Here is a 27,431-nt window from a genome sequence, read left to right on the forward strand (position 1 = left end):
GGTCCGTCGACGACTGCTCATTTCCACTACAAAAGTTAATATGCTGCTAAAATGGCATTAAAAATGTGGCACAGTATAGCCCTTGGTGAAGAAAGAATCCCCCACCCGATAACTTCAAAAGTATAAACACCTCACGACACAGTTGCAAAGGGACCTTGTGGCTAATAAAGTTGGCCAAGTTAAGAAAAATTTTAGAATGGGGGAAACTCGTGCCAAGAAAAACTCCCCTGGCAGAAATGGAAAAATGAGGAAACGAGATCTGCGACTTGCGCTGCGAAATGGCGAGCGTTTTGCACTTTTCGCACAAATTAAAGTTTATGTAATGGTCGGTCCCCCGGTTAAGTGACCAATGACAGCCATATGAAAACCTTTGACATAGACTTTTTATTTTCCAACTTTGTCATGAGTCATGAGGCAACTACGAGCACTTAACTTTGACATTTATGAGAGGAGAGGTTCGACTTTTAAGCTGGGTTGGGTAACATATTTGTAGAGTCATGACATCTACGAGTGTTGGAATAACTTTCTTCTCAACTAGTTACCTAGTACAAGATAGTAATTAGTTAGTAATTAGAATGCCTATGAGCGTGGGAGCCCCCCAATCGATCCATTGTCCTTTCGCATTAAATGCAAATCAATAGAATAGAGCGCCGGGTATTAATTAGCATTTGAGGAGGTATGTCCGCCAAATTAATCTGACATGTTCAAGCTAATTAAATGGTCTCGTTGTAACCTCCAATTCGACCCAAAATTTACATAACAAAACTAAACGAAATGCGGCAAATTAATAAACTGAAACAAAATGTGTGTGTGGCAAGCATCAATCAAAATGTGCAACAGACAACTAATGCGACAGGTGGGGCAGGGTGCAGGGTGCAGGGTTGTAAGTGGCTTTTGTGTGAGCTCATTAAAGTGATTACGCCACGCCCCCAACAAACGCCCCAACAAACTTGCAACTAAATACGCCCATGACAATAGTATGTTTGTGTTTTTGAGTGTGGGAATGTCAAATTGCATACAATTTTTGCATGCAACAACAATAGAGGAGGGGGGTGTGGAGGAGAGATTGTCAAAAAAAAAAAAAATTGGCCAACAAAACGCTCCCAAAGCACTCGGCAAAATAACCAAGTACCCATACCCCATACCCCATGCCCATGGAGCTGCTCCCATTTCAGTTGTTTAGCTATGCATTAGATTCCACTTCTTTTGTTGCACCAACAGAAGCGACAACTTTATATGGGCGTGGCCCCCGCCCCATTCTATATGTGTGTGTTGTCGTCATAGTTGTTGTCACTGGTGCCTGCACAATAACAACGCCGGTGCATCCGCTTTTTGATGCTTGCCTTTGCTTCTGGCTCTGGCTCTGGTTGCTTTTTTTTTTCATTTTTTTCGTCTGAGCTTGCAGTTGCAACTTTTCATTGTCAGTGTCATTGTTGCAGCATTATTACGTATGCCATTGCATGTATGAGTGCAACGTGAGGCTCCATACGAGTCTAGAGGGGCACACACACCTTCTTCTTCTTCTTCGGTTGCCAGACCCATTGTTGCCGAGTTGCATAAAAAATTGACCATTGAACCGTCGAGCGAATATTCTTTTCATTTTCCATTTTCTTCGCTTTTCATTCTCCGCTTCATGCGTGGCTCGCTTTTAAAATGAACGCCATTCGGACGCCTTTTTTGCATAAACCATGGATGCCACACACAAAAAACACGTTGCAGTGTTGCACATTTTCATCGAAATGAAAGTTTTTCTGTCTCCACTTTGTCTGCCCAGATGACGGATCAAGGTTTTTGTCACAAAAAGAGAAAAAAACAAAAATGATTCTGTGGTTTGCTGAATTTTCATTTTCAGATCCAGTTGTAGTTGGAATTTAAATCGTAGATTTATGAAGGGTTATAGGGTTTCTCGGGGTTTGACTAATTGTGACTACCTGGTACCTGCTACCTGGTACTATTTACTTTTATCCTTTTTAAGGTAAGGTAACCAGATTCCAGTAACCAGTAAACAGATTCAGTTGCAGGGCGAATTATAATCGAATATTTATGGAGTTAAGGTTTAAGGTATCTCAGATAACTCTAGAGGTCCTTATTCAATAGAGATACAGATATTCAATAGAGAGATTCAACAGAGAGATATAGTCAATATGATACCCGGTACTCCTTCCCTACTTTTCTTACATTTCAGAAATGTAAACCCTTCTCAATACAACATTTTGTTGTATATTATGGAGTGCTAGGACCTAACCATTAACTAGTAAGCAAAATAACAAGTCCATGACTCCCCTAAAAATGTTCTATCATGCCCATATCTATCATCTACGAGTACCGGATCTAGTCTTAACCTTAAACCGTGACATCTAATCTCACAGCTCTGATAAACAAGTTGTTAAGCCCAACTTGTGAGAACCCAAGCCACTTTAATTCGCGAGTTGACAAACTGACAACCTGCACGTAAGATGAGCAGAACAAAAATGATTAGCAGGCACTCGCGACTGCCATAACTCAGCTGTCAAAACAGCAACGAAATGTTATCAAACAATTTCAAGGTTGACTTGTGTCCTTCCCACCTTCTCCTGGAGATGCCATGCCTTCAGCTTCCAGCTCAAAACTGAGTACGAAATAAAGTCGGGAAACTTTGTTTTGGCCATGCCAGGCAAATAAATCACATTTAACAATGTGCGAGCGAGAGTATTTTTCATTTCTGCATCGGCAACTTACTTTGCACGAAAAATGGAAAATTCTTAAGAGATGGGGGTATAGAGGATGCTGGGGTCTGAAGCTTATTTCGACTTACCTTCGCGCACATTTTCATAGGCGTCCTCGACATGTGACTCCTTGTAGATAATGGAGTGAAAATCAAGTTCGTCCTCGGCGTTATCCTGCTCATCCGCAGGTTTTTCCGATGTGGATGGGAATGTAGAGGACGAGGACGACGACGAGGATGCGGATGAAGAAGTCTCGAAAAGCTCTGGATACTGCGTCGTAGTCGTCGTCGTCGTTGTTGTGGATTCAGCAATTTTCTTTATGAAGTTTTCTGTCTTACTATCAACGGCAGTTCTGTTATTATTTTTTGTTTTTGTTAGTGGGCTGCTAGAAGTCCTTGTTCGTGTGGTGGTTGTGGTGGTCGAGGATGTCGACGGTGTTGCTTTTGTTACTGTCGGTGTTGTCGCCGTGCGATTTGTGGGAAAATAATGTTTGGCATGTTCAACATAATAGGCATCACGTTCCGTTATAATTTTACCCTCGAATACCCCATTGTGTATGGAACCAAATACATAACTATTACGATCCCCTATCACTTCGCCCTCATAGATATGATCCGTGGAGACATCAATGGGGCCATTGCTATCATAGAACTATGGATCAGAAAGAGGTTTGGATTAATTGTTGATTTTATATTTTAAGGATTATATTAATACTCACGTCTAACTTATCGCTAAATGTATTTAAATCACGTTTTAATCTAAGATGGAAGTCTCTTCCATGTGCTGCAAACTTTAAATGTACATAATGATCTTTGGTCACTGATCGTCGCGCTCGGTTGTGACTAGCTCGAATGTGCTCGTGATCATAGTTGAGTGTTTCGTAGTGGGATATGTATTCGTTGAGTCGCTCATGACCTGCAAAGAGTTCACAGAAATGGGATGCATGTTAGTATCAAATCTTAAAAATCGATTTCAGAAACAGAAGAATGAGTAACAACCGCAAATGGAATTTAATTGATGGCCGGAAATTGGAAGAACACTAGACCGGAGGAGAGTGCAGGACTATGTAGCAATGGCAAAGGCCTTTGGTCACCTCAAAGACCTTTCATTTCCCTGTCACCACTGGCGACACTACCTTCACTTAATACTTTTACCATTTGGACGGGCTTTCGAGCTGGCATCTGGTGGATGTATCGGTGTGGACTGGTGTTTCTTGTAATGCATTTACTGTTGCAATGGCCCTCTGATGGCTGAAAGTTGTTGCACATGCCACAGCCCAGTCCAAATGGCAAGTGGCACTTGTGTGGGTGTGCCAGGATGGCTCGACCCCTCCCCATCTCTGACTGGCACAAACATATTTATTTTGGCAGATGGACTGGAAAAATGGAATACCAGCCAGAACCCAACGACATCGATGGCAGGGAAATGGTTCAAAAGAGTTCTTCAAAGTGCTCGTTTGGAGGTCGAGGGAATTCTTGTCCCATTATTTTCCCCCATACCCTAGTTCAAAAGTTACACAACATTTTTAATGTACTTGCAACGCACACACAGTGGCAGGCATAAATGCATTACTTACGATAGCATTTTCAACGGAAATGGAGTGAAAAACGGAGTGAATGGAGTACCAGAGACCTTTAATTATGTATCTATCTAATCACGTCTTGAAAGGGAATAATAATCAGCCAGCCACTTATGCCAAAAATGGAGTAACCACAACCCAACAATCAAAATCTGTGGCCCTAAATATTTCATCAAACTAATCAATTAAGTGGCAAGTGGAAAGCAGCACCATATAGACCCTCTTTCATTAATAGACACTTTTAATTAGAGCTCCGGATAGAAGTTGCAGTTGGCATATGAATGAGTAAAGAGTTTTAATTAATTAAAAACTTGCGTTAAAAAATGATTCAAAAATAGGTAACAAAAAGGGAGAAAGTGCCTGGATGTGCCATGATGCGGGCCCCACTTCAAAACGACTGACGGAAAATTACACAGAACCAGAACCAGAAAATCTGAGGGAAAAAAGCAAACCGAATGGTTAAAATTTGCTGCAAGGGTTCTAAAATGCGGGGGAGCTAGGGGTATGGGTGGGAGGGTAATTAAACTGAATGTTCAAGTAAACATTAAACCCAGCTTTTTCCCATTTTTCTTTTTGTATTTCAGTCAGGACGAAATAAGCAGAAAATAGCGAAAGGCCAGCAACGGCAACGGGAGCCCTTGGCCGGGGGGTCAGGTCACTGTAGTAGTTGACCCACAAAACCGGCACAAAGGTTTTTTCCTACCTCTACCTGGCCAACAATGCGGAAAGCTTGCTCAGGGACTGATTAAACAAAGCCAAGAGCCAGAGGAGGGCTGGAATCATGAGCAGATATAGATTTTTCAGAAGCCCAAGGTACGATACAATAGTCACACCATCCACTCTGGGAATTGTAATGGGAACTATGAAATCTACTTGTTAATTAAACCACAAATAGAGCTTTTGATTGGAGAATATTGAATTACTTAATTAATTCAATGATACATAACACGAATATAGTGGCTTAAGTTCCATATTTAGAACTGGAGTAGACTAGTCTTGTATTTATTTACATTATCGAAATGAAATCCATTTGGTTTCCTATCCCAATCAGTGACACCTTGACTTACATCTCCGCCTGTTGCTTTCCGGTTTTTCCGGCCTGGTTTTTCCAATTTCCCATCGATCCCCGCCACCAACCCTCCACCTCATAGAAGCGCCAAGCTTCTCGCTTCAGCTGCACAAATGGCACAAATAAATACAAAAGGCAGAGTGGAAGAAGAAAAACCAGCTTGAAACTACTTTCGCTACTCTCCGGGGATGGGGGATAAGCAGGAGATGGTTGGCGGGGGGAGGGTCTAGGCGGAAAATTGAATATGGCCAAATGCGCTTGACCAAAGAAAAGGCCAACATAAACATGGGAAAACCTACAATAACAATCTATGACTGGCTGTGTCCGACTTTTCCAGCCCCAGCCAGCAAAATAAAGAAAAAAAAAAAAAAAAACTTTTCTTTTCAAATGGCTCTCTTCTCAGACCCATTTTGGCCAGTTTTGTTTTTTCTTCTATCGACCATCGACTATCACTTGAAAAACAATGAAAAAGTGCCCAAAATCCAATCTAGAATCGAAAAGAAATAGTACAGATATTGGAGCACTTGAAGCACTAGTTGGGCCAAGTGAATTAACGAAAAGCGAAAAGAAAAGATGGGTGAGAAAAGCGATTCTCACTGATATTCCATTAACCCAAATTCTCGTCAGTATCCCATCGATTTATGTCGCCAGCTACGACAAACGAGAATCTAATGCGCTTCACTGCGGAGATAAGCGACACAAAGGACACATCCAGATAGGGGGAGACTTTCTGATGTCCAGCTGAAATCCAAACCAATCCCACTCTTGGTGTTATTCATTTTTAAACTGCATGACCCAAGCATCATCCGAGCATCATCCAAGCATCTCAACACAATGCCACTGCTGTGCCACAATGATGATTCAATTTAGTTGCAGTGCGGCAGACACCCAGATACCCAAACCGCTTAACTGGCTCTCAAGTGGAATATCTGCGGCTCTGGGCTCTGGGTGCTGGGTTTTTGGCTTTTTTTGATTGATAGGCTTTGGAGGGAGAAGTCCTCCAAGGATGAAGAGCATTGCTCCTGGCAACCCCGCCAAAATCGACTTAGATTTGCGATTCGTTTTCAGTTTTTGAGCTTGAAGTTGATGGATGGCACTGGAACATGAACTCTGTTCTAAAATTTTCCATTAAATGATTAGAAACCCAAGCAGTCTGACCGATTACTGGTCAGTGTTTAATACAATATTCCCATAAATAAAATTACGCAGACAAGAACGCTTCAATGGTTTTTGTTTTGGAACAAATTAACCTAATAGCAATCCAATTTAATATTTGCTTTTTATTTTAGATGTCTGCCCAGACTCACCATCACCTCCATCCATCCATCTTGGGGTTGTCTGAAAAATCTTATTGGACACGTGCGTAATTTGGCAGAGCTTCAATTTAAATTCAAATCGCCTCGAGTTGCAGGAAAATGAAAAATAAACATCAATAAATCTTTTCCGAATCTTTTCAGAATCCCTAAAAGGCCGAGGCTTCTTTTATCGATTACATTTTTCTTGTAAAATGTGTGAGAACTTGTCTTTTTATTAAAAACAAATTAGGTTTTTCCAAGAAGGTCATTCTTAAAAATTGTTTCATTTTTAATAAGAGTTCCATTTTATTTTTCAAACATGTTAGTTTGAAGGACTTTGGGTTGATAAGACGATTGCAGTGTTACGTGATTTATTGCAATTTCTTGGCTTTTTATTTGACAATCTTTCGTGCGGTTTCTCTGCAGGAGAAGTGGCAGGACCACCGACACTTTGGTCCCCACCCAACACTCCCCAAGTTTCCAAGGGGAAAAAGTTTCATCAGAGATTTTTTTTTATGGTTTTGAGACGCGCAGCGATGTCAGTTGGAACCTTGACATGCGTCCCATTAGGTTACAAAATGCCAACAAAATAAAGAAGATTCTAATGTAGAAACTTTAAAAAAGTTTTCACTGTTTCCGAAAAAAAAGAGGAATATCTGGATGGTTGATGTCCCGCAACGCACATTATGTTATCCCCACGGTGCATTGATTTAAATCTTGAAAAAAAAAAATTGTATATCAAGATTAAAATTTAAAATAAAGTCCTTTCTGAAAGCATAATCGGATACAGAACTCTTACAATGCCAACCCTCTTGCCGGAAGAATGCAAAAAAAAAAGTTTTAAATGCATATGCATATTTGTTGTTCGCACATACTCGTCCTCGGATAAAATGTTTGTTTTTTCTGTTCAACTCTGAGATTCTCTCCACTTTTCACTATTTTTGTCGCAGCAAAGCGCATTAAGTCTTTAGCTGAAAGGCAGCCAACTGCAGCAGAATCCGAGTCGAGTACAAACAGGCCAACAGCTGTAATAACAACAATTACAAAACGACAGAGCTTCTCACCCACTTACATAACAGTGCAAGGACTCGTGTTTTCTGGATTTTATAAAGCGAACAACAAAAAAAAACACTCAAAGGACAGCAGGATAAGGGAAAATCACATTAGAGAAATCTCCTTGGATTTCATGGAACTTCTCATTTCTCATGTCTACAATTTAATGAAGTTTTTAATAAAAAAGTCGATCGATTTCATCGGGGGCATGCGACCCCCAGCCTCCACTTGGGTCAAAAAATAATTACCATATTAAATTCTAGCAGCTGGGAAAACTTTGGCCGCAATAGCAGGAAAAATTTGACCACAGCCTCTATCGATAGATAGCGCCTCCAGGCCAAGCTGTCAGTTTGGGGCCAGTTGGGGGCGGCTGGCGGCAGGCAGTTGCATAAACTAGCCAATAATCCCCTGGGGGAGAGGCCATCCAGCAAAAGGACATGCACACGGACTGGGAGGATGGGTCCAACAACTTGGCAGCCAACTATTGAGGCGTCAGAGGACAACAGAGAGCGGGCCAATAGTTGGCCAAGTCCTTGGAAAATCGCCTTAAAGGCTACACAAATACTGCACTACATACAGCAGGAGCAAGAGCAACAACAAGCTGTTGGAAAACTTTTCCATGTAATGCATTAAAAGTAATTTCACTTGCTACCCGCTCCCCCCCAATACAGGCCAGGCCAGGACGGGCCAGGCCAACTTTGTGTGCAAACTTAAAAACCAAAGCCAGTCAACTTTCCCAAAAAGAAACAGCAGCCTTCCCCCCCAAAAAAAATAAGGGAAAAAATTCAGAATCAGATGAACAACGAAATTCCGATACGTGCCTTGTGATTTGGATAACTAGGGCGTCTGGCAATAGTGTTGTCCTGTTAATATCTATTTAATATTTATACATTTTAAGGACATCTTTTAGCAGTTATTTAGGCCAACATAAAGCCAAGATAGATCTGGGCTAAATCTACCCCTTGATATACCCAATTTTTATTGTTTGGATGCCACAAAGTCGCGGTTGACTTTCGCATATCCTGCCGGCAGGACCGCTTTTTGTTAACAGTCTGTTTACAATGGGTCGGAGCACAGATAGGCTAAGGAATGCTGACAATGCGATATGCTTATTGACCGAGATTTTTTTTTAAGCTGTATGGGTATGGAAACAGTTATTATCTACAGAAGGCTTGAATGGCTCGAAGAGCAGCGAACCGGAAGGACTGCGTAGCACTGTGGTTGCGATATGGGATGTATAAGTCGGCCCAAAAAATATGTTAATATGTCAACTGCAGAAAGGGTTAAAAAAAAGAGTCAATTATAGGGGTGTACAAAGTGGAGTTTAATGTAAGCTAGCCAGAATCCAAGACAAGCTTGAATACGAAAATTTAATATTTATGGCTATCAAGAAAAGACGTCCGAAAGTCACAAGCCAGAGCTTTATCCTTGCTGTGTATCTGGTACATTTGACATTTAATTTAATTTGGCCAAGTGACCAACGATAAAATGCAGAAGAATATCCACACATGTCTTAAATAAATAATAATTGAATTTGTGCCTTGGGCTCTCAGGACTTGAACTTGCAAATATACAATTTATTCGAAGCAATTAGTGACGGCATTCTACTACACACTGCACATGCTTTCAGCTCTAATTTGAGCAATTAAAATAGTAATCAAGTTTTCCAAGGACATTTTATTATAATCAAATTTATTTAATACTTCTTCCTTGTATCTCAGTATCGATAGTAATCTATTTTTAATCACATAAGCCTTTTGGTGGCACTAGCCGCCTCTTTAATATCCAGACTGATGGCATTTGGATTAGCACGTAATCATCAGGACAGCCTGTATGCCTTCTTGTGATGGAAATATTTGGACTGACCCTCGCACACATTTAATATTGGTCGGTCAGTGGACCTTTTTGTGCGTGTGTCTGGAAATGCGGGTCGTCTGGCAGATAGCGGCCGGAAAACAGGCGAAAAAATGTGAGTAAAAATAATCATAAATTGCTAACAAAGCACACGCCTCTTTTCCTTTTCCTGCGCCAGCCAGGGCCAGGACTGGGACTGGGACTCATCCATCCGGCTCGTTTGCTCCTGTCTGTGGCAACGTTTAAAGGCAACTTTGACCCTTTAGTTTAGTTTCTGGAGGCGAGTGATTTGGGTTCGCTGTGTATATATTTCCGAGGGGGGGTGGGTGGTGAACAAAACCAACAGAATATGTGGAACAGGATCTGGCCAACCGACAGCCTGCGACCGCCACACACACAAACAAACTGTTGGGCTTAACTTATGGATTATGGGCGTGCCCTGTTTTGCGGTGGAACAGCAACAAAAGTGTAGTCTACATTTGGGCGTTCCGCAACAAGAGCGCGTAAAAATCAAAAGCAACGTCAAAATGGCATTAGCACCCCACTGTGTGTTAGTGTGTGTGTGTTTGCGGTTGAGTTGTGGATGCCATGGCTGTAGCAGACTTTCAAAGTTATCCTTCAGCCTCTTTAGTCCTGAAAGCGTCTCATTAGGTAAGTGAATAGAGATTGAAATTCGACCAAAGGGAAAAAAAGGGAAGGCCATTTAGTATGCTCCAAAGGAAAACAATTATCTTAACTTAAATGTAGGGCTTATGGATGTTGCTTTTGCGGAAGCCGAGCACTTTAAAAGGTGTTCACAGAAGACAAAAACAGGCCATTTCAAATCTAAGCCATAATCTAAACTCTTGACCCACTGAGAGTGAAACTTGACCCAAAACCCCGCCCGTCGGCCGTCGGCGGAGAAAAGCTGACATTAATAGGCCACAGCTAAGAGGGAATTTTGCATAACAAATTAGCTTGAAGTAGCCATCCGGCAGTCGAGGCACAAACCTAATCCACTCTCCCCAGGAATGGGTAGAACAGCCGTGTAATTGATGTCCAGGCAAGTTCAAATTACGCCAAATTAAAAACGGCCAGTGGACGGGGCAAAGTGGCAAACAAAAAAATTAACAAAGTCCCCCATTATATACTAAATGAAGCAAGCTATAAAGTAATTTAAGCCCCGATCGATGTGGGAATAGAACAGAGAGAAGAAAATCTTGTTAGGCCAACGCAGAAAAAAAAGGATATACTTGCTGGAAAGTTGCATCAAAAAGAGGAGTGGAGGAGAAAAACGACAATTTTCATTTGCAGGATAACAGGATGGCAGGACTCTGTCGCCGTGGAACGTGGCCATTGTTCATCGGCAGTCGACGCCAATCATTCAACTGATTAGTTTGATTTTACCGCTTCGCTATTTCCGTAGACAATGGCGAAAGGACAATGCCAACTGGTGTGTCAGTAATTCGGGATGGCTCCGGTGATCCAATCTGGCCGGACGCAGGATGTAACCACTGGGGACCTGGCAACCGAGTCGCCCCATCCGAAACCTAACTTTTTCACTAATTGCTTCACCAGTTAACATTTTGCACAGCTTGGCCCCCCACATCCATCACTTTTGTTCCCGTCCGCTTAATTAAATTATCGATTTGGTTATTTTTGGACAGTTACGGGAGGACTAACCCAAAAAGAGAGGCGTTCGAAAAGGTACTTTTACTCCAATTTTGAAAGTAAATACATGCTCTTAACCATTTCATTATTAATCTTTGCTTAAAACCATTGTTTAAGCTTCAAACAATGCATCGGGCCCTTCAGAAGTCTTACCACCGAATAATGAGCTTGTTGAGCAGCGATGAGGCTGTAACCATTAAGGCTCATAGACATCAATGCCTTGCCTCCTCCAACCTGTAGTCGAGTCGATAAACCAAAATTTTAATGAGCTACCGAACCGCAACAGTAGAGCACACATACCTGGCCCGGCAACCACTTCAGGTCCCAACTAAACCCAACGAGTGCTGGCAAATATACTCGAGACATGGGTAAACAAACTCAAATATGAAAACAATTATGGATGATTGTCAAGTTTGCTGAAATGTCGAGCTAGAGAATGTGTATAGATGATATTTCAGACAGACAGGTAATCCGTAATAAACAATCATTCATGCCATTATAAATGCAATTCATAATTAGCAACATTATAGAAGGGGGAATTACCTCAACCTCCATCGAAAGGACGACCGAAAGCGACGTCAATCGATAGAGAGAACAAAAGGGTTTGTCGATTGACTTTATTAATTAAATTAATCCTTCAATTAAAGCTGTCAAGCTTAAGGAAATTTAGCAAAATATCATATACAAAGGATTTCCTCTACTTTTGGCTCTTATATGTTGCTTAAATGACACAAAAAGTTGTCCTGAAACGGGCCATGGGCCAAGAAACTTGCAACTATTTAAAAGTTGCACGTTGCAACACTTATCATGGTAGGAGAATAGAGGGAGATGCTTGTGCGCAACTATGTTGCAAGCATATCGGGCAACAATGTGACATGCAACGGAATGGCAGAGCGTACGCATTTCAAGCCTCGCCGTCATTCCAACCAAATAGCTTTCAATCGCACAACTAAAGAATTTTCCCAGGCCAAGGACAATAAGGGACTTGAAGCGCGAACATACTTTATTCGCCTAAAAGCACAATGAAACTTGCCAAACATTCCCCCAAACACCAAATATCGAGAGCTGCACAAAAAAAATAGGAATAATTTTTTTCTCATTTTGTATTCTTTATTCCTCAACAGAAAGGATAAACAACCGAAGTATAAACAAAGTTTCAAATACAAACTGAAAACTGAATGAATATGAAATACAAACGTACGACACATATCCACAGAAGTTTTATTTGTCCTGGAACTCTGGGGGGGAAAACAAAGGAGCATTTTTGTTGAAAAATAACTGGAATGTACTGTGACAAAAGAGGTAAAAACTCGTCACATTTCCAACTAATTAACATGGAGAATTAAAAAATATTCCGGAAATATTGACCATATGAAGATTAGAAAAGTTTATGTGGAAGTTTTCCATTCACAAACTGTGTGCCACCTGTGGTTCAAAACTATATATATGCCATATTTCTCGTTGACATGCCCCTGAGCTGGATGTCCAACAATTAAAGTTACAAATAGAAACACCAGCACTTTGTTAAAAACGTGACAAAAAATTATGGCTCTTAAAAAAATGTAAACCGTACGAATGCAGCATCCATTTCATGTTCACTGTAAAATTCCTTTTTATCCTTATGACGGGCATATATTTTTAATGAACTTTAAATAACATGAAAAATGTATGCAGCTACATAAAATATTTCTCGGGCTCATGGCCATTTGCTGTCAAACATTTTTTTCGCGGACCTGACTCAACGTCATCTACCGACCAGTAGTCGGGGGAAAGGTGAGGCCAGCATGGAATAATTTGAGGTCCTCTTCTTTTTTTAAAGAAAAAAAGAGTCCACCCTCCCGATGTGGGTCATTGTAGCGTGGATGATATGCTGCATGAAATCCAGAAGCGACAACGTCGACGATCCTATTGACATTTTAACTTAACAACCGCCCACATCCAGTGACAAGCCATCACCCGAAAAAAACAGTTTCTGTTTTTCTGATTTTTAGTTTTAACTAAAAACACTAAAGGGAATCGAAAAATGTCACAAAAAAAGGGGGGAAATCAAAATAAAAGCAATGGGAAGTAAGAGTTGTTTATTTTGGAATTAAATGGAATGCAAATACAAAATAATCCGTGTACCTAGATAAATAAAAAAGGTTTTCGCGCTGATATTTAAAATCAATAAAGACCCAAGAAGAACATTTATTGCAAGTTCATCGTGGGCACTAAACAGGAGATTGACCCCAAAAAGGTAGTGAAGAAGGAAAAGATTAATATTAAACTGCACTGTACTGACCTGACCTGACCTGCATTTCTGGGCTAAAACGAATAAAAGCCTGACGAAGCTAAAAACGAAGTCGAAACGGAAATGAACAAAAATGTTAGCAACAGGGAAGAGGTACATACCAGAGGAAGGGGGGCCACGGTGATTGAAAGCATAAGCCATAGCGGATAGCAGGGAAAAGTTTTTCACAAAAGTAAGCTAACTCAGACATGGAAACAAACAAACAAAACAGAACCAACCAGTCAACTCGGAACCGAAACCGAAGCGAACCAAAGCGAATGAACCGCACCGCACCGAACCCCAACCGTACTGAACTGAACTGAACCTAGGGAAAAGTTTTTTGGCCCTTCGCACCCTCTATAGGTAAACAATGCCCAAGCTGAAAAGTAGTAGTTGACTGCGCTGTGGTGTGGATGTGGATGTGGAAGTGGGTCCTTCCTTAAGGAAGGATACCACTGCGAGGTGCAGAGAATGGAATTGAAAATGAAAGACAACTTGACGGCGACTTCATTTCATGATTAAGTTGCCCATATCGATTTCCTTTCAGCAAACTTTATGATGATGAAAATGGAAGCCCTCCTTCGGCTAGGCCACCGCAAGGACCTGCGCCTGCGGTTGTCAAATCCCCCTCTACCCCCCAAAAAAAGAAACTCCACATCCTGCTCCCGGCCGACACCAACCAACCAGGCGCACACATGTGACTGAGTCACTCACATTCAAAACAATAGATGACGACGAGGGCAGGGCAACAAAAACGAAAAGGTTGCAAAACATACATAAATTTTGAGGGAAATGTAATTGTTAGGGACATCTTGGGGACTGACTGGTCCTACATATGTAGCCCAGAAGTCGGGTAAACAAATAAATAAGAGAAACCCCACTGGGGGAACGAGTCAGGCAAATGGCTTTAAATACTTACTCATATGATGAAAGTACTTTATTAAGTGATTGGAACTTTGCAAAAAATATATATACTCTTTAAAAACATAATCCTATCCAATCTTGATACCCCAATATAGAATATATAATCCTATCCAATCTTAATACCCCAAAAGAACTTTTTAATAAGCTTAAATAATACTTTATATTTATAATAATACTTGATATTTATAATATTTATAATTTTCTATACAAAAAATACTATCCGAATAGTTTTTATGGAGAAAGTGTCTATCTTTCTCCTCTTCGGATACTACATATTGGAAATTTTATACAGGAGACTACCAAAGTCTTTCGTTACATCTGTGAAAAGAAGATGAAGTTAGACAACGATCGTGTACATACAACATACGTGATTCATACTTGTAACTTCGTCGAAATATATCGAATTCCAAGGTATGTACACGTCTTCATACTTGATGCCAATTGCCAAATATCAAATCAAGGTATTCATATCGCCATATTTTACACCAATAGAAGCAAAATCACTTGTTAAAACCAGAATCTTGAACGGAGAATTTTTATATATCCACTGTTTTCTTATTTGGCCGGCTCGGCGGGCTTCGGTTGCTTCTTGAAAGTATTGGTGCCGTCGTCGAAGGCCTGGACATTACCGGACGCCCAGATGACGTACACAATTGCCGTGACGAAGAGTATGATGAAGGCCACCCAGAACACCATGCGCCATTCCATCATATTGGCATTCGGGGTCATTACGCCCACCAAGTAGGGCGAGAGGACGCCGGTGATGGCACCGATGCCGTTGGTGATGGCCATCAGGGTGCCGGCGTAGTTGGGACTGAGATCCAGGGGTGTAAGCTTCATGCCGGCGTAGTAGGTGCCCATCAGTCCCATGGCGATGGTGAAGAGGATCACAACCACGAGACGATTACAGCCAGCATACGAAGCTGCGATCATGAAGATAGCCGGACCGAAAGCTGCGACTGCAGTCATCAGTTTCCGGGTGTTGGTCGTGTTCATGCAGTTGTGGGTGATCATCGCGTCGGCTATGAACCCACTGGTAACAGACACTATCCACATGGTCACATACGGCAGCGACGAGTACAAGCCGTTGGCCTTGATGGAAAACCGCATCACGTCGGACATGTACTTGGGCAAATCGGTCACCATGATGTAGAAGCCCCAGTCGTGGCCGATCTGGGCGCTGATCAGGGCGTACATGGGCACACTGACGAGGATGGATTTGAAGGGAGTTGGCGGCTTGTCTGGCTTGTGAGGAATCTCGTTCATGAGGTACTCCCGTTCCGAGGGCTTGATGAAGGGGTGCTTGTCGGGGTAGCTGTAGCACAGCAGCGAAAACAGGATAAACCAGAGTATGGCCACCGATGCGAAGAAGTAGAACACCAATGGCCAGTCGTACTTGTCCAGGATTAGACCGGAGATCAAGTTGCCGGCGATGCTACCCACCTGGCCACCACCGAGTACCAGCGCTCCCAGTTTCCCTCGCTCAGAAGCTGGCGCCCAGGCAGATAGCAGGACGCTCAGGGCTGGAAAGGTGGTTCCTTCACCGAGACCCATCAATATCCGCAGTACTATCAGGGCGGTGGATCCACCAAAGTTGATCGCCATGGGCGTGGCCAAGGTGAACAGAGCCGTGAGGAAGATGCCTATGCCCAGGGTCCACTTTCCTCCAAACTTGTCGGCGAGAAGGCCTCCAGGAAGATGGGTAATGATGTATCCAATGTAAAACGAACCCAGGATGAAACCCTGCAACTCTTCGGACCATTTGTAGGAGCCGCCTTCCCGACTCAAGGGACTCTTGTCATTCGGATCGGGGGGACACACAGCCGCCGCTTCGTCCTTTGTGTAGTTCTTCTTCACCACCAGCACGGTGATGACTTGCGATAGACACACTCGCATTGTGTAGGCATTGAAAATGGCCAAGAAACCAAATATGGCCAAAATCACTCGTTGTGGAATTATGAAAAATTTTGAAAATTTTATTCCCCATTCTGGTTGATCAGACATCGTTCCGATTTGAAAGAAAAAACGTTTGCAAATGAACTGGATTTGAAGGAAGAAACTTGCAAGTAACCTCAAAGCCCACTTAGATCATGAATTTGTTTCAGTCTCCAAATTGGAACTAGAAATTTTACACATAAAGTACACGTATGTTTATTTATATTTTAGGTAAAAGGACTCCCTTTACAAGTATATATACTTCTCTAGTAACTAGAGACTATCGCAGGACATCATCAGACAACTTCCTAGTTGTTGAAATTCAGCTGATGCCCACATACAGTAAACAATCTCTGCTGAGGATCTAATAACAAAGGACACCCAGAAAACTAGGTTTCTTTCTAGTAAGCTAGCTTTCGGGGCCATTAGACGCACACGGAAGGGTGCTAATATACCAGTAATCTATAGCAGTAGACCATTAATGTGTCATTAGATATGGCACATTCAGTTTCCGGGTATTCCTGGCAATTCTTTTGAACCATCAGGTCAGCCAAGAAACCATATGGAAGGAAGAAGTAATACTCGTTGGCCCTGGTGGAGAATAATTCTTTTTTTCAGCATTTTAATCGCAGTATTCAATGTATGGACCAATATTACTGATTAAAATCTTTTAAATACTTTTAAAGAACTATCTAGTATAGTTCAATTATCATTTCTATTGAAAATGACTAGAAAATATTTTCCAATTAACATGTTAAGCGTGTTTTATTCATTTTTTCAATGGATTAAGGGAAATTTGCATGCATTACTGTGCCCTCCTCTGCCAATGAATCCACCTTCACCCGTTTTAGTGATTTGCTTGAAGCCAATACGAAAATTAAATCAATTATTTTTGCATTCATTTCATTCGAAAATCCCATCGGAAACGGGAAGGGGAAGAGGAAAAAGGGAATGATTTGATCCGAGTGTGGCTGCTCTGAACATCGATTTAAAATATGGGGCGGTATTCCCAGGGATCTGGGTAGTGTGGGTAATTATTAAATAATTTCCGTTTTGTAAATACATGTATACACATTGCATGATGAATGGTTGTGTTTGTGGAATTGATTAAAGTAACTCGTAAACAAATGGAGGTTTTGGTCAACAATCGTATTAAGCATTTCTTCCATTTCCATTATCCAGACAATTTACCTGAAATTAAAAAATAAAAATTCTAATTAGTTAATGTTTCTGTCTATGATATGCTTAATCTTTAAAGGAATAATATATAAAAGATAAAGAAAGAAAGCCAACAGGAACCGACGATTCCTTGTGCGCCATAAAAATATCATTGCCTACTTTTGTGGGCCATTACATAGACACCTGAATTATGCTGTGGGCTCTCAACTGTCAACTAAAAAGCCATAAAATTTGTCTTTAAATACCAGAATTCACATTATAAATTCTACCTTTTTCCCCGCCAACCCCCAACACACCTTTCCTGTTTGAGCCACATGGGGCAGGACAGGTGTGGGTTGGTATGGGTTGGGGACAGTGAGCTTTCTTTCCACATAAAAAAGTGGCTGAAAAGACAAAAAGTAAGAGCCGATAGCTGAAAGACAAAGCTAGAAGGGCAAAGCGAACCGAGGTACAAAATCACACACCCACACACAGAGAGACTGGGAAAGGGGCCCATAAATAAACAACAGGTATAAAGCGGACTTAAGAAACCCAGAAAGGAAACGTAGTAAGGTTATAAAAATGCAATTTTCCTCTGCTGCTTTCTTTTCCTCAAAGGTATGTATTCACTCCCACACATACATACATATTTACGTATGTAAAGGCATTCATGCAGGATTGCAAAGAAGTAAATACCAATAGAACAAGCTAAAAGCAGCTTTGGCCAAAATAACAAATGTCTATGCAATTTTTTTTCTTTAAAAAAAAGTGTGAGCTGTGAGCGGAGTAATATATGTGCATACATGATTTTAAAGAAATAAAAGTGAAAATCTGCAAAGTTGCTGGTGAGAGCCCCAAAGGTGAGTTTTCCAGGCAAATTTCTTTTCATTTTCCATCTTCCTTGGTGTCCTTGTTTGCGTTTTCTTCACCTCCAACAAAGGCCCAAACAGCAAACAGGGACGCGTAAATTGCAGACGGGTAGCCGCAGGAGCCCAGTGCGAAAAAGTGCAAACAATTGCAGGCTTTTCCTGGCCCAGCCCCCAGAAGTATGCAATGCAAAAATGTTCAACTGAAATTGAAAGGCGCTTCTTCAGGCCTGTGGGCGTGGCTCGAGGCGTGAAATGTGGGGTGGAGGAATAAAGCCGCCAGCTAAGGAAAAGAATTATTGCGCCTCCTTTCAATGCCTTCAAAGCGACCAGGAAGGACCTCTTCCTACGCCTCGTCCTTGCAAAGGAGGGTAAACGCAGAAAATAAAGGAGGGAATTTCCTTACCCAGCAAAAAACAAATCAATTGGGAATTAATTTGGAAAGAGCCAGTAGTTGAGGGAATGCGTGTCCTAGATTATTTTATCCTTGTTCCTGCCATTATTGAAAGTTTGAAAGAACTTCTTCTTTAAAAAATATAATTAAATTTCTAAATATTCTTAGTAAGCATACAAGTACATGGCTCCTTTTATGGCTTGCTCAACAGTTTGTGTTGCCACTAAACTATCGCCTTTATCCTGCTTTGAAATAGAGCCAAGTAGTGGAGCTAAAGGCTGAATGCGCGCTGGCCTTTATCTGCCCTGCATATCAAATGAGCCAAGACGCTGCCAGGAGCTGAGGGACTTGGTTTATGGCATTTCTTTTATTTTTTTTGCAACATCTTGATAATGACCAGTGACCCCAATATGCCGCATAGGGCCGCAGGATAAAAGAACGGTCGGGGCTACACACGAGCCAGCGTCGTCACCCAGCACACTTTCACTTCCTGGGCCGACCACGAATCCTGACACTCCTTCCGGCTGCTAGTCTCGGCCTGCCACGACAACACTTTCGCTTCAATGTATGCATTTAATGTACATTTTTCACACTAAACACCTGCATAAATCATTGTGGGCCAAAGGCTCGACTTTAGCTCAAGGCTACGCTACCTCAGCCATTCTTCTTCCGCAGTAATGTCACCTGCACATTGAGGCCAGCCGAGATGAATATAATCCTCCGACAATGGTGTTTTATGGTAGAGAGAAAAAAAATTAATATTTTATTTTACATTACTTCTGGAGAGTTTAAACTAGAATGGATTATTCTAAAAACTCTTTGGATATATCCCTTTTCTCAGTGCATGGAAAATAATAATTATAATGCACGCATGCCACCACCTGGCAAAATGTCGCACACCCAGGATACTTGTCCTGATTATGTGACACCAGAAGCAGTAGCAGTAGCAGCAGTTGGAGAAGGAGACCAACCAGTCACAGTTGGTGGTTGCAACCAGCAGCTGCAACTTTCAATATTGCAGTTGGTATGCCCTCGGCCGGCTCCTACTGGCAAACATTTGTTTTGACAGAACTGTTTGGGAGGTCCTGGTGGTGCAGGAGTTGGCCAACCGAGGCCCTTGGCCATTTAAATTTATGTCTGTTTGTGCTGACGTCTGGCAAGGAAGATGGCAGCATTTCATGTTCCCATGGATATCGTGTCTCTATCCCTAAAAGGGTTCGCCATTCGTCCCTAATGATACTCAAAATTGTTATCTGGGCGTGTTGATGTGTTTATCATTATATTTATGTTAACATGTTGGTTTGGCCATTAATTCACGTAAATTATGTTTGTGCTTTTGATTTACAAATAAAGGAGAGTAGTGGGTAATAATTAATAGTGTTTATTGTGTATTAGCTCTAGAAGCTCTAGGAAATCTAATTATCTTCATATTAGCCAAATATGTTTACCTAAAAGAAATGGAAAAACTTTCAAGCTTTAGCGGGCCAGCTGTTGCCAAAATTTAGCACAACCTCTTCGGGTGATCCTGCTAAGAACCTAAAACTTTAATTAGCCACCCCAGAGTTGAAAGAAGCCAGGCCAGGCCAGGCCCGGATTTAGGGTAAGTGTCGAGGAGGATTTTCTTTTATATTTTTTTTCCGCCAGCTTAGCCAGCACTTGAATACACTTTAAAATAATTAGCGGCATTAGACATTAAGTGATTTTAAAAATTAATCAGCCAGCAGGCGAGTGCAAGTGGCCATTTAAGAGCGGTATGTAGACCAGGACTCGACCAGGACACGCCTGGTGGACTGGGTGATAAAATAGAGCTAACCCAATTAGCACTTAGCACATAGCAGACAACAACGGTTAGGTAAATAAATGGCAACAAAAGCTCAATTGATGGCAGGAGCACGTGTCCTGACATTACATTAAATGATTTCAGGAGCCAGACCAGGACACCGCACCCAGAACGACATCCGAACGGATGGGGCTCGCTGAAAGACTTTCAATTTCCAAGGCAGCCAAAAAGCCAGACATCAGCGAAAAGGCACCAGGCACCAGGCAGCAGGCACCAGGCAACTTGGAAACTAGCACAAGGACGTGTGCCAGGATACATACACACAATCAGCTATTTGTCGCTATACATATAGAAATGTACATATATACGTATACATATATTGAAAGAGAGTGAGTGAAACGAGCTCACGAGTCGCTTAACCCACCATCACTTCGCATCCTGCAGCCTATTTGCTATTTGCTGCCTTTTCCTGAGAGGTCCTGTGCGAAAATCCAAGCATTCAAGTGGAGCACGTGCTATTCGCGAAATCAATATTTACACTTGGTGGGAAAAAAAACAAAAGTATCTGCCTAGGATCGAACTGTCAGATATCGAATATCTGGGACTACAATGTGTGCATTATTTATGTTACAATTGGCTCATATTAGTGTGGCATTTGCCTTTTTCTGTACTTTCTACTTTCTCCTTTTAATTTAATTTACTAAAAACAAAGCAAAATAGTTCCTGCCATTCGACCAGTTGAATTCATAAAGGAAACTGAATGCAACCAGGGGGAAAATCAAGTGGAAAATCAACTATTGGCAGGCAGCTGTCAGTTGCAACGAAACGTGAAAAGCACAAGGATGGCTGGAAGGAAAATAAGGAGTACGATGGCTGAGAGAGGGCTGGGCTGCTCAAACAAGGAAAACAATGGAAGGCCAAAAGGAAAAACTGTCTAGAAAAGCAACTTCTTTTCAAAGAACACACACACACACTCCTATAGATGAGCTTATAAAAACATTACATCATAAGCACCAGTCAGAGAATGGGGAAAAATATCGCGAGTATCCTCCGACTGTCTGGTCATGACGCCACAACTTCTGACAGTGAAATGCGCTGCTGGCAAAATATTTGCCAAAATCTAATAAATTACACACAGTAGTGGTAGCAGTCGCAGACAAACAAACCCACCAGCAACGAGGTCTGGATGAAAATTATTATATTACTTTGTCAGTCCACAAAAAATATCTACCTCATTTTAATTAGAATTCTACTTATTAAGCAACCCTCGTCTTGAAGGAAGCGCCCCAACCCTGCTCACCCTTTAATTTGATTAGCTTTGGCGGCAGGGACCATGGCAGGTTGATGTTAAACCATTAAAGCACAAATCATTTTAATTAGATGAAAGCCAATCAAGTTACCGAAAGAATGTCAGTAACTTTGTAATGAAGTTCAGAAGAGTGAAGCTTGAATTTCCGGTTTAAATCTTCTATTCACAACACGAAAGTGTTGAAAGGATTATCTATTCATTTTCCTGACTTGCCCAAAAGACTTGACTATCTCTCAGCTATCAATTTGTATATATATATACTCAGTTGCTGAAAATCAAAAAGTTTTGAAGAAGAGAAAAACATGCGGGTACAACTTGTAGTTAGTAACCTCTTCCGAACCTCTTCCGCAGCCCTGTCAATATTTCATTATGTTCGTTTCAATGAACAAGTTGCAACTATCTGTAGTCAAGAGTTGTCGCTCAGTTTAATTTGAACAGCAAAATGAACTTTTGCCTCATTAAGCATATTTTCTACTCCTTCTTCACAGCCAGCCATTATAAAAGTTGATGGTTCAAATGCTGTGCTCTGTAGCTTTATGATATTTCAAGCGTTATTAGTTTTGATGAAACTTCCGTCTAGCCCACTCTATATATATATATATATATATATTTTTCCCAGCAGGCGACATCTTCGTCATCCGTTTCGTATTTTTCGGCAAGGACAAAGTTTTCACTTCGAAAAATACACACACATATATATGTATATATATTCAAATTGTTTTGTGATTTCGTGATTTCGTGAGGTGGATCTGCGCGGTTTTGGGCAATATGTTGAGAAGAAGCTGTTGGCATCAAAACACTCAACTTTTCGTCAGCTCAGCCCCCCGGCGGGCTCAACTTTCTGAGATGAGTTACTAATATGTTAATAATATTCGCATAAATCGGACCTGTTTCAGTTTCACTAGAAACAGCGAGCGAGTAAGTGCTGAAATGTGTTAACACAAAACCGGGCAGTGGACTTTGAAAAGAAAACTTTCTTAATTGGAAAAAGTCAGGGAAAAGGGTGCTGAAGTTGCCTAAGTGCAATATGACGGCAAACTCCGGGTTGCGAAAGTCAAACCAGGTAATTTCAATTATAAAACTTTGACAGCCAGCACCTTTTGTGAATGACTCTCTCACAGTAATTACGAATGCTTGTTTATATGGTTCGATTTTATTTTAAATTCCAGTTACATTTTTAACACCAAGCTGAGAAAAAAAACTCATTGAAGTTTAAGTTTTATTAATTATAAACGGTCTGGCTTCAACAACTGCTCTAAAAGTTTAAAAACATAGCCGGAGGCAACTTTGTACTTACACAGATTTATTTGCATACCGAAAACTTACCTAAACTAGGCTTCATTTAACTAACGATTCCACCGCCGTAACCTTAGCCGGGGCTTACCCCAACCACATACATACCCTATCTGGCCAAAAAGCCGCACTACCACCCACTAACCACCCACTTGGCGAGTAGACCAGAGCCACATCATGTCAAGAACAAAATTGCCTTCACCACTTGAGAAACTTTATGCGCAATTCGAGTGAAACATAAATTGCCGGCAGTTAGGCGGGGCTGGTCAAACTCAACTCGACTCGTAATTAAAAGTATTTCCACGGAAAAAGTGCAATAATTAAAAACTTTGTACAAAAATGCAAAAGATATGCATTAAAGCATTGTAATTGGGTTTTATTTATCAACGAAGCTAAAGGAAATAAAGTTATTGCTGCCAACTTTTTAGCAGAAACCTTTTTAATTATATAACTTGGTATTAAACTCCAAAATCTTTTCCTTTTTTTCTCATTTGCATACATGTGCGATGTTTTGTGAAATGTTGTTGACTCAGCAACAAGGCATCGACTGTATAAGTAGCAACAGAAGATGCTTTCAGTAAAGTTTAGTTGCCAGTTTGCCCATCCAAAATGGGGCGAGATGACGGCTTAGCGCCAACTACTATACTAACTGGGGGAACAACGTAATAAGAAAGTATGTGAAGCGAAAAATAAACAACTTACAGAAAACTAACTTAAAAAAAGGAAATTAAGTGAAGGAACTTTAACTCATACACTGCAAAATGTTTAAAAATCAAACATATAGAAACATTATATATTAAACATGAGTGCAGTAATTTTTAAATGGAATATCTATTTTCCTTTAAATAAAAAACCCCTTTAATAGAGTATAAAATAATCCTTATATGAGGTAAACTTTTTTCACACTTTCGGTTGTTTGTTGTGGGTGTCGAAGCGCATGATGGTTGAAAGCCGCTACTGTGAGCTTGTGGGGGAGTATGTATTGTAAGCTTAAAGTACTGGAAACTGGGTTAATAATGTCATTTACTGCACTGGAGGGCGCACGTCGTGAACGACAACAGTGTCGTTAGTTAGAACACCACGAACATGAAGCATTTGCATTTGGGAATTTGAATTTCAAATTCAGATACTATATGTTGCATAAAATGCCACAAAATCACAAAGACTGCCTTTTAATTGCAGGAAACATTGGCAGACAATGCATTTAACATTTACCATTTACCATTTTAGTATTTTGTTTGTTTATTGAATGGATTTTTCCAGGTCATTAGACAGACAAAATTATAAAACCTATTTGCTTTTAGATTATATGGCTTTTAAAGCGGCTATGACTGTTCGTTTTCAGTCTTGAAAAATAGTCACAAGCTCAACCACTTATCTGATAACCTCAGTAAATCATTTGAAACTTATCTTACCTGCATTTCCTCTAATCGTTTGTTAAATATGACACATTTTTGAATTACCAGCCAGGAGGCCATTTATAATCGTATTGTTAGAAGAACACATTCTGTTTTAAGCATTTCAATTCTTAACCCCATTTGGGAAAAATTTCAATTAAATCCATTCATAAATCGATGCCACAAAGAGCACTGTCTGACCTACGAAGCTCACAAACATTTTTCATAGTCAAAAGCAATGAATAACCCAGAAGCCCAGGGATTCGCAGCAAGTGTAACCACACACCTCCACATCATCCTTCTCCCTCCGTAATCCTTTTACCCCTGCCCTTACTGCCACTCCCGCCGCCAACTAGCGATACAATTTTTCACATATGGCACATATGCAAATATTAATAGGGCTGTGCCATTGCCATATATCCATCCATATATACGAGTGTACCCGAAACTGGGTTATGGGTTATGTGCGAGCTGAGAGATCCATTTCGAATATGTTCCACTCGCATATTTTGTAACATTTGGCTTGGTTTTGTGGTCTTTGTTCCTCGTGTACTATTTAGAAAGGCTTTTAAATTTTGGAGGCCTGCTTTTTGTGGTGAATGATTAAATAACTCTTATTTTTCAAAGCATTTTATTCGCGAACAAATACTCGCCCGTCTTGACAAGTAATCGATCATCACAACTAAATAATAAATATGAGTGTACAACCGCTTTTATTTATTTCAATTTTTTTTCCCAAGAATTTTGTTCTTTAATTTTTAATGAGCCTCGAGCGTTTAGCACGTTTCCAGTGCTCGACTGAGCGTGTTAACTAAGCCATGACAGCTTCGCACAGCTCCAACTGTGCGCGATGCCATCAGCCTGGCTTATACAGGGATTTTGTTCATACATAAATAAGGAATCCATTATCAAATGGCGTTGCTAATACAGCTTCAGCAGCAGCCACAACAAAAAACCTAGTAGGGTAACCATGCCTATGTCCATGGAAACTCCAACAAAAATGACATAAAAAAAACCAGGAGACAATGCGAAGAGAGTTCTGTCTTAAATGACTTGGGGAAAAACAAGAAAAAAGTGTACATAGATATCTGCATATATAGGTATTTGAATATTCATACATACTCCAACTTCATAAGCATGCTTCGCCTGTTCACGAACGCTGCACATTTATAATGAGCATATTGCTTAAGCAGAAGTAAGAAAAACGCAAAGGAAATGAACATAGGAACTCAGATGGAACAGTGGGGTTCGTTTTTTAAAAATTTTAAACCTTATTCAAATATCTATAGAATACTTTAATTAAATTTTCAAAACAGTTGCAAGTTTTGCTTAAAAACAGATGACATTTTAGTAATTCTTTGAAACATGCAAGTCTTCAACTTCAACTTTAGTCTCCACTGTTCGGTAAACAGTTTGAAACTTTTTCATTATGTTGATGGTTCTGCCCCATGCCCCATGCCCCGCTCTTGTTCTTTTTGGCCCTCCATGTCTATATACCAGGTATGTGTACGCCCACTACAGGCTTCAACAGGCCCACCAGTGCCTGTCTAAAAGTTAAACACAAAAAAAAAAATACCGACAACGAAAACGAAGGAAACTATGGAGCGCAGTTTGAAAATTACCGTCGTCTGGAACTTGGCAAACGGTTTGTGACGATGGCGACAGCGACAGCCCCGACACTAGCAATTAAAAATTGTTCACGAAAAACTTCCAGCCGTCCCAGAGCCGCCCACTTTTGGCAGTGAAAATGTGGCAACAACAGCAACCATCCAGCAACCAGCTACGATGCCAGCCACAAACTTATTAATTTTACAATTACAAAATAAATTGTGAGTGCGCCAATTAATTTGCGGTTGGAAAAGATACACACAAAAGAGTGAGGGAATGAGTGAGTGGCCAGGAGTGAACGTCCAGGAACAGGAACCCGGAATTCGAGGTTCGGGAAAACTCATCAGCATCATTAAGAGACGTTTGTGTTATTTTCCATTGACGTTAATTGGTAAGAAGTGTGGCTGGCTAGAGTAGGCCCAGGTCGGATTGGTTGGACAGAGTTTGGGAAATTCCTATTAGTCGAGAGCTGGCCATAATTGGTCTTGATTGTTTGCCAAAACAGCCAGACATAGGCCATTGGAAACATTGCAGGTCTAGAGAAAAGTAAAGCCAACAAAAACCCAGACAAATTTCAAGTACATTTTAAAAACAGCTTTTTCTATAATAATTTTTATAAAAATCAAGAAGATCAAGAGAATTCTTGTGCTTGAATTTTTACAATCTTCAACTATAAAAAAGAAAAGGTCCTAGTGGAACTATCAAACACCCAAGGCAGCTAGAAACAAACAACAACAAAACCATTAACATCAAATTACAAAGAATAAATAAAGTAGATTCCCAGTTTCGGGTAGAAGTCTCCGGGTTCGGAAGCCAAGCCAAATTTATAGGCAACATAAAATGGGAGCAGACAATGCCAATAACAATAAACGCAAATAAAGTTTATGGCTGTGCTAAAACACAGCACCGAGCCCAAAGACCCAGGCCATACAACTATAGATATACAGATATAGATTATGGCGGCATTTTTGTCAACGCCAGAATAGGCCGGGAATGAAAACTGCCCTTTAACAATTGCCCCTCGGACAATGAGGTTTTTTTGTCCCCCCTGTGATTAAAGCTCCACAAGCTCATTATCATCATGGTCATCATCTAAGGGTTCGACGATGAATCTGAAAGAAAATATCTACCAACACCGCCGGCTATCAAAATAAACGGTGATTTATTCTTGATTTTTTATACAGGAAACTAAAGAATCTTTTAAAAATAAAATCTTAAGCTCATTTTCACTAAACTACCAATAGGTTCTCCTCAGGATCTCAAGAGGAGCATGTTCCCTAACAAACTGAAAAC

At 40.8% G+C, this 27,431-nt stretch overlaps 2 protein-coding genes and 1 long non-coding RNA gene across 7 annotated transcripts in view; 1 reads left to right on the top strand and 2 right to left on the bottom strand.

Moving 5' to 3' along the window:
- The window catches only part of kuz (zinc-dependent metalloprotease kuz), an 84,714-nt gene that overhangs the window by 23,451 nt on the left and 33,832 nt on the right, over positions 1–27,431 (bottom strand). For all 5 annotated transcript variants that reach the window (XM_070277256.1, XM_070277257.1, XM_043213281.2 and 2 more), the window contains 2 exons: positions 3,424–3,620; positions 2,795–3,356 (listed from right to left, as the gene is read on the bottom strand). In XM_070277256.1, coding sequence (XP_070133357.1) covers positions 2,795–3,356; positions 3,424–3,620 — 759 coding nt within the window. The remainder of the gene's footprint in view (positions 1–2,794; positions 3,357–3,423; positions 3,621–27,431) is intronic.
- LOC108131191 (putative inorganic phosphate cotransporter) lies at positions 14,543–16,439 on the bottom strand. The gene is made up of 2 exons (XM_017249930.3): positions 14,777–16,439; positions 14,543–14,716 (listed from the first exon to the last, which is right to left on the bottom strand). The coding sequence occupies exon 1, from the start codon at positions 16,400–16,402 to the stop codon at positions 14,954–14,956; it is 1,449 nt and encodes a 482-aa protein (XP_017105419.2). The 5' UTR covers positions 16,403–16,439; the 3' UTR covers positions 14,543–14,716; positions 14,777–14,953.
- On the top strand, positions 17,863–18,835 carry LOC138925810 (uncharacterized). The gene is made up of 3 exons (XR_011442031.1): positions 17,863–18,109; positions 18,168–18,351; positions 18,432–18,835. It is a non-coding gene; the product is annotated as an uncharacterized lncRNA (long non-coding RNA).

Source organism: Drosophila bipectinata, chromosome 2L, assembly GCF_030179905.1.
Source record: "Drosophila bipectinata strain 14024-0381.07 chromosome 2L, DbipHiC1v2, whole genome shotgun sequence".
NCBI classification, from domain to species: Eukaryota; Metazoa; Arthropoda; class Insecta; order Diptera; family Drosophilidae; genus Drosophila; species Drosophila bipectinata.

Coding starts and splice junctions, on each gene's coding strand:
- LOC108131191 (XM_017249930.3), bottom strand. CDS start 16,402: ATGTCTGATCAACCAGAATGGGGAATAAAATTTTCAAAATTTTTCATA.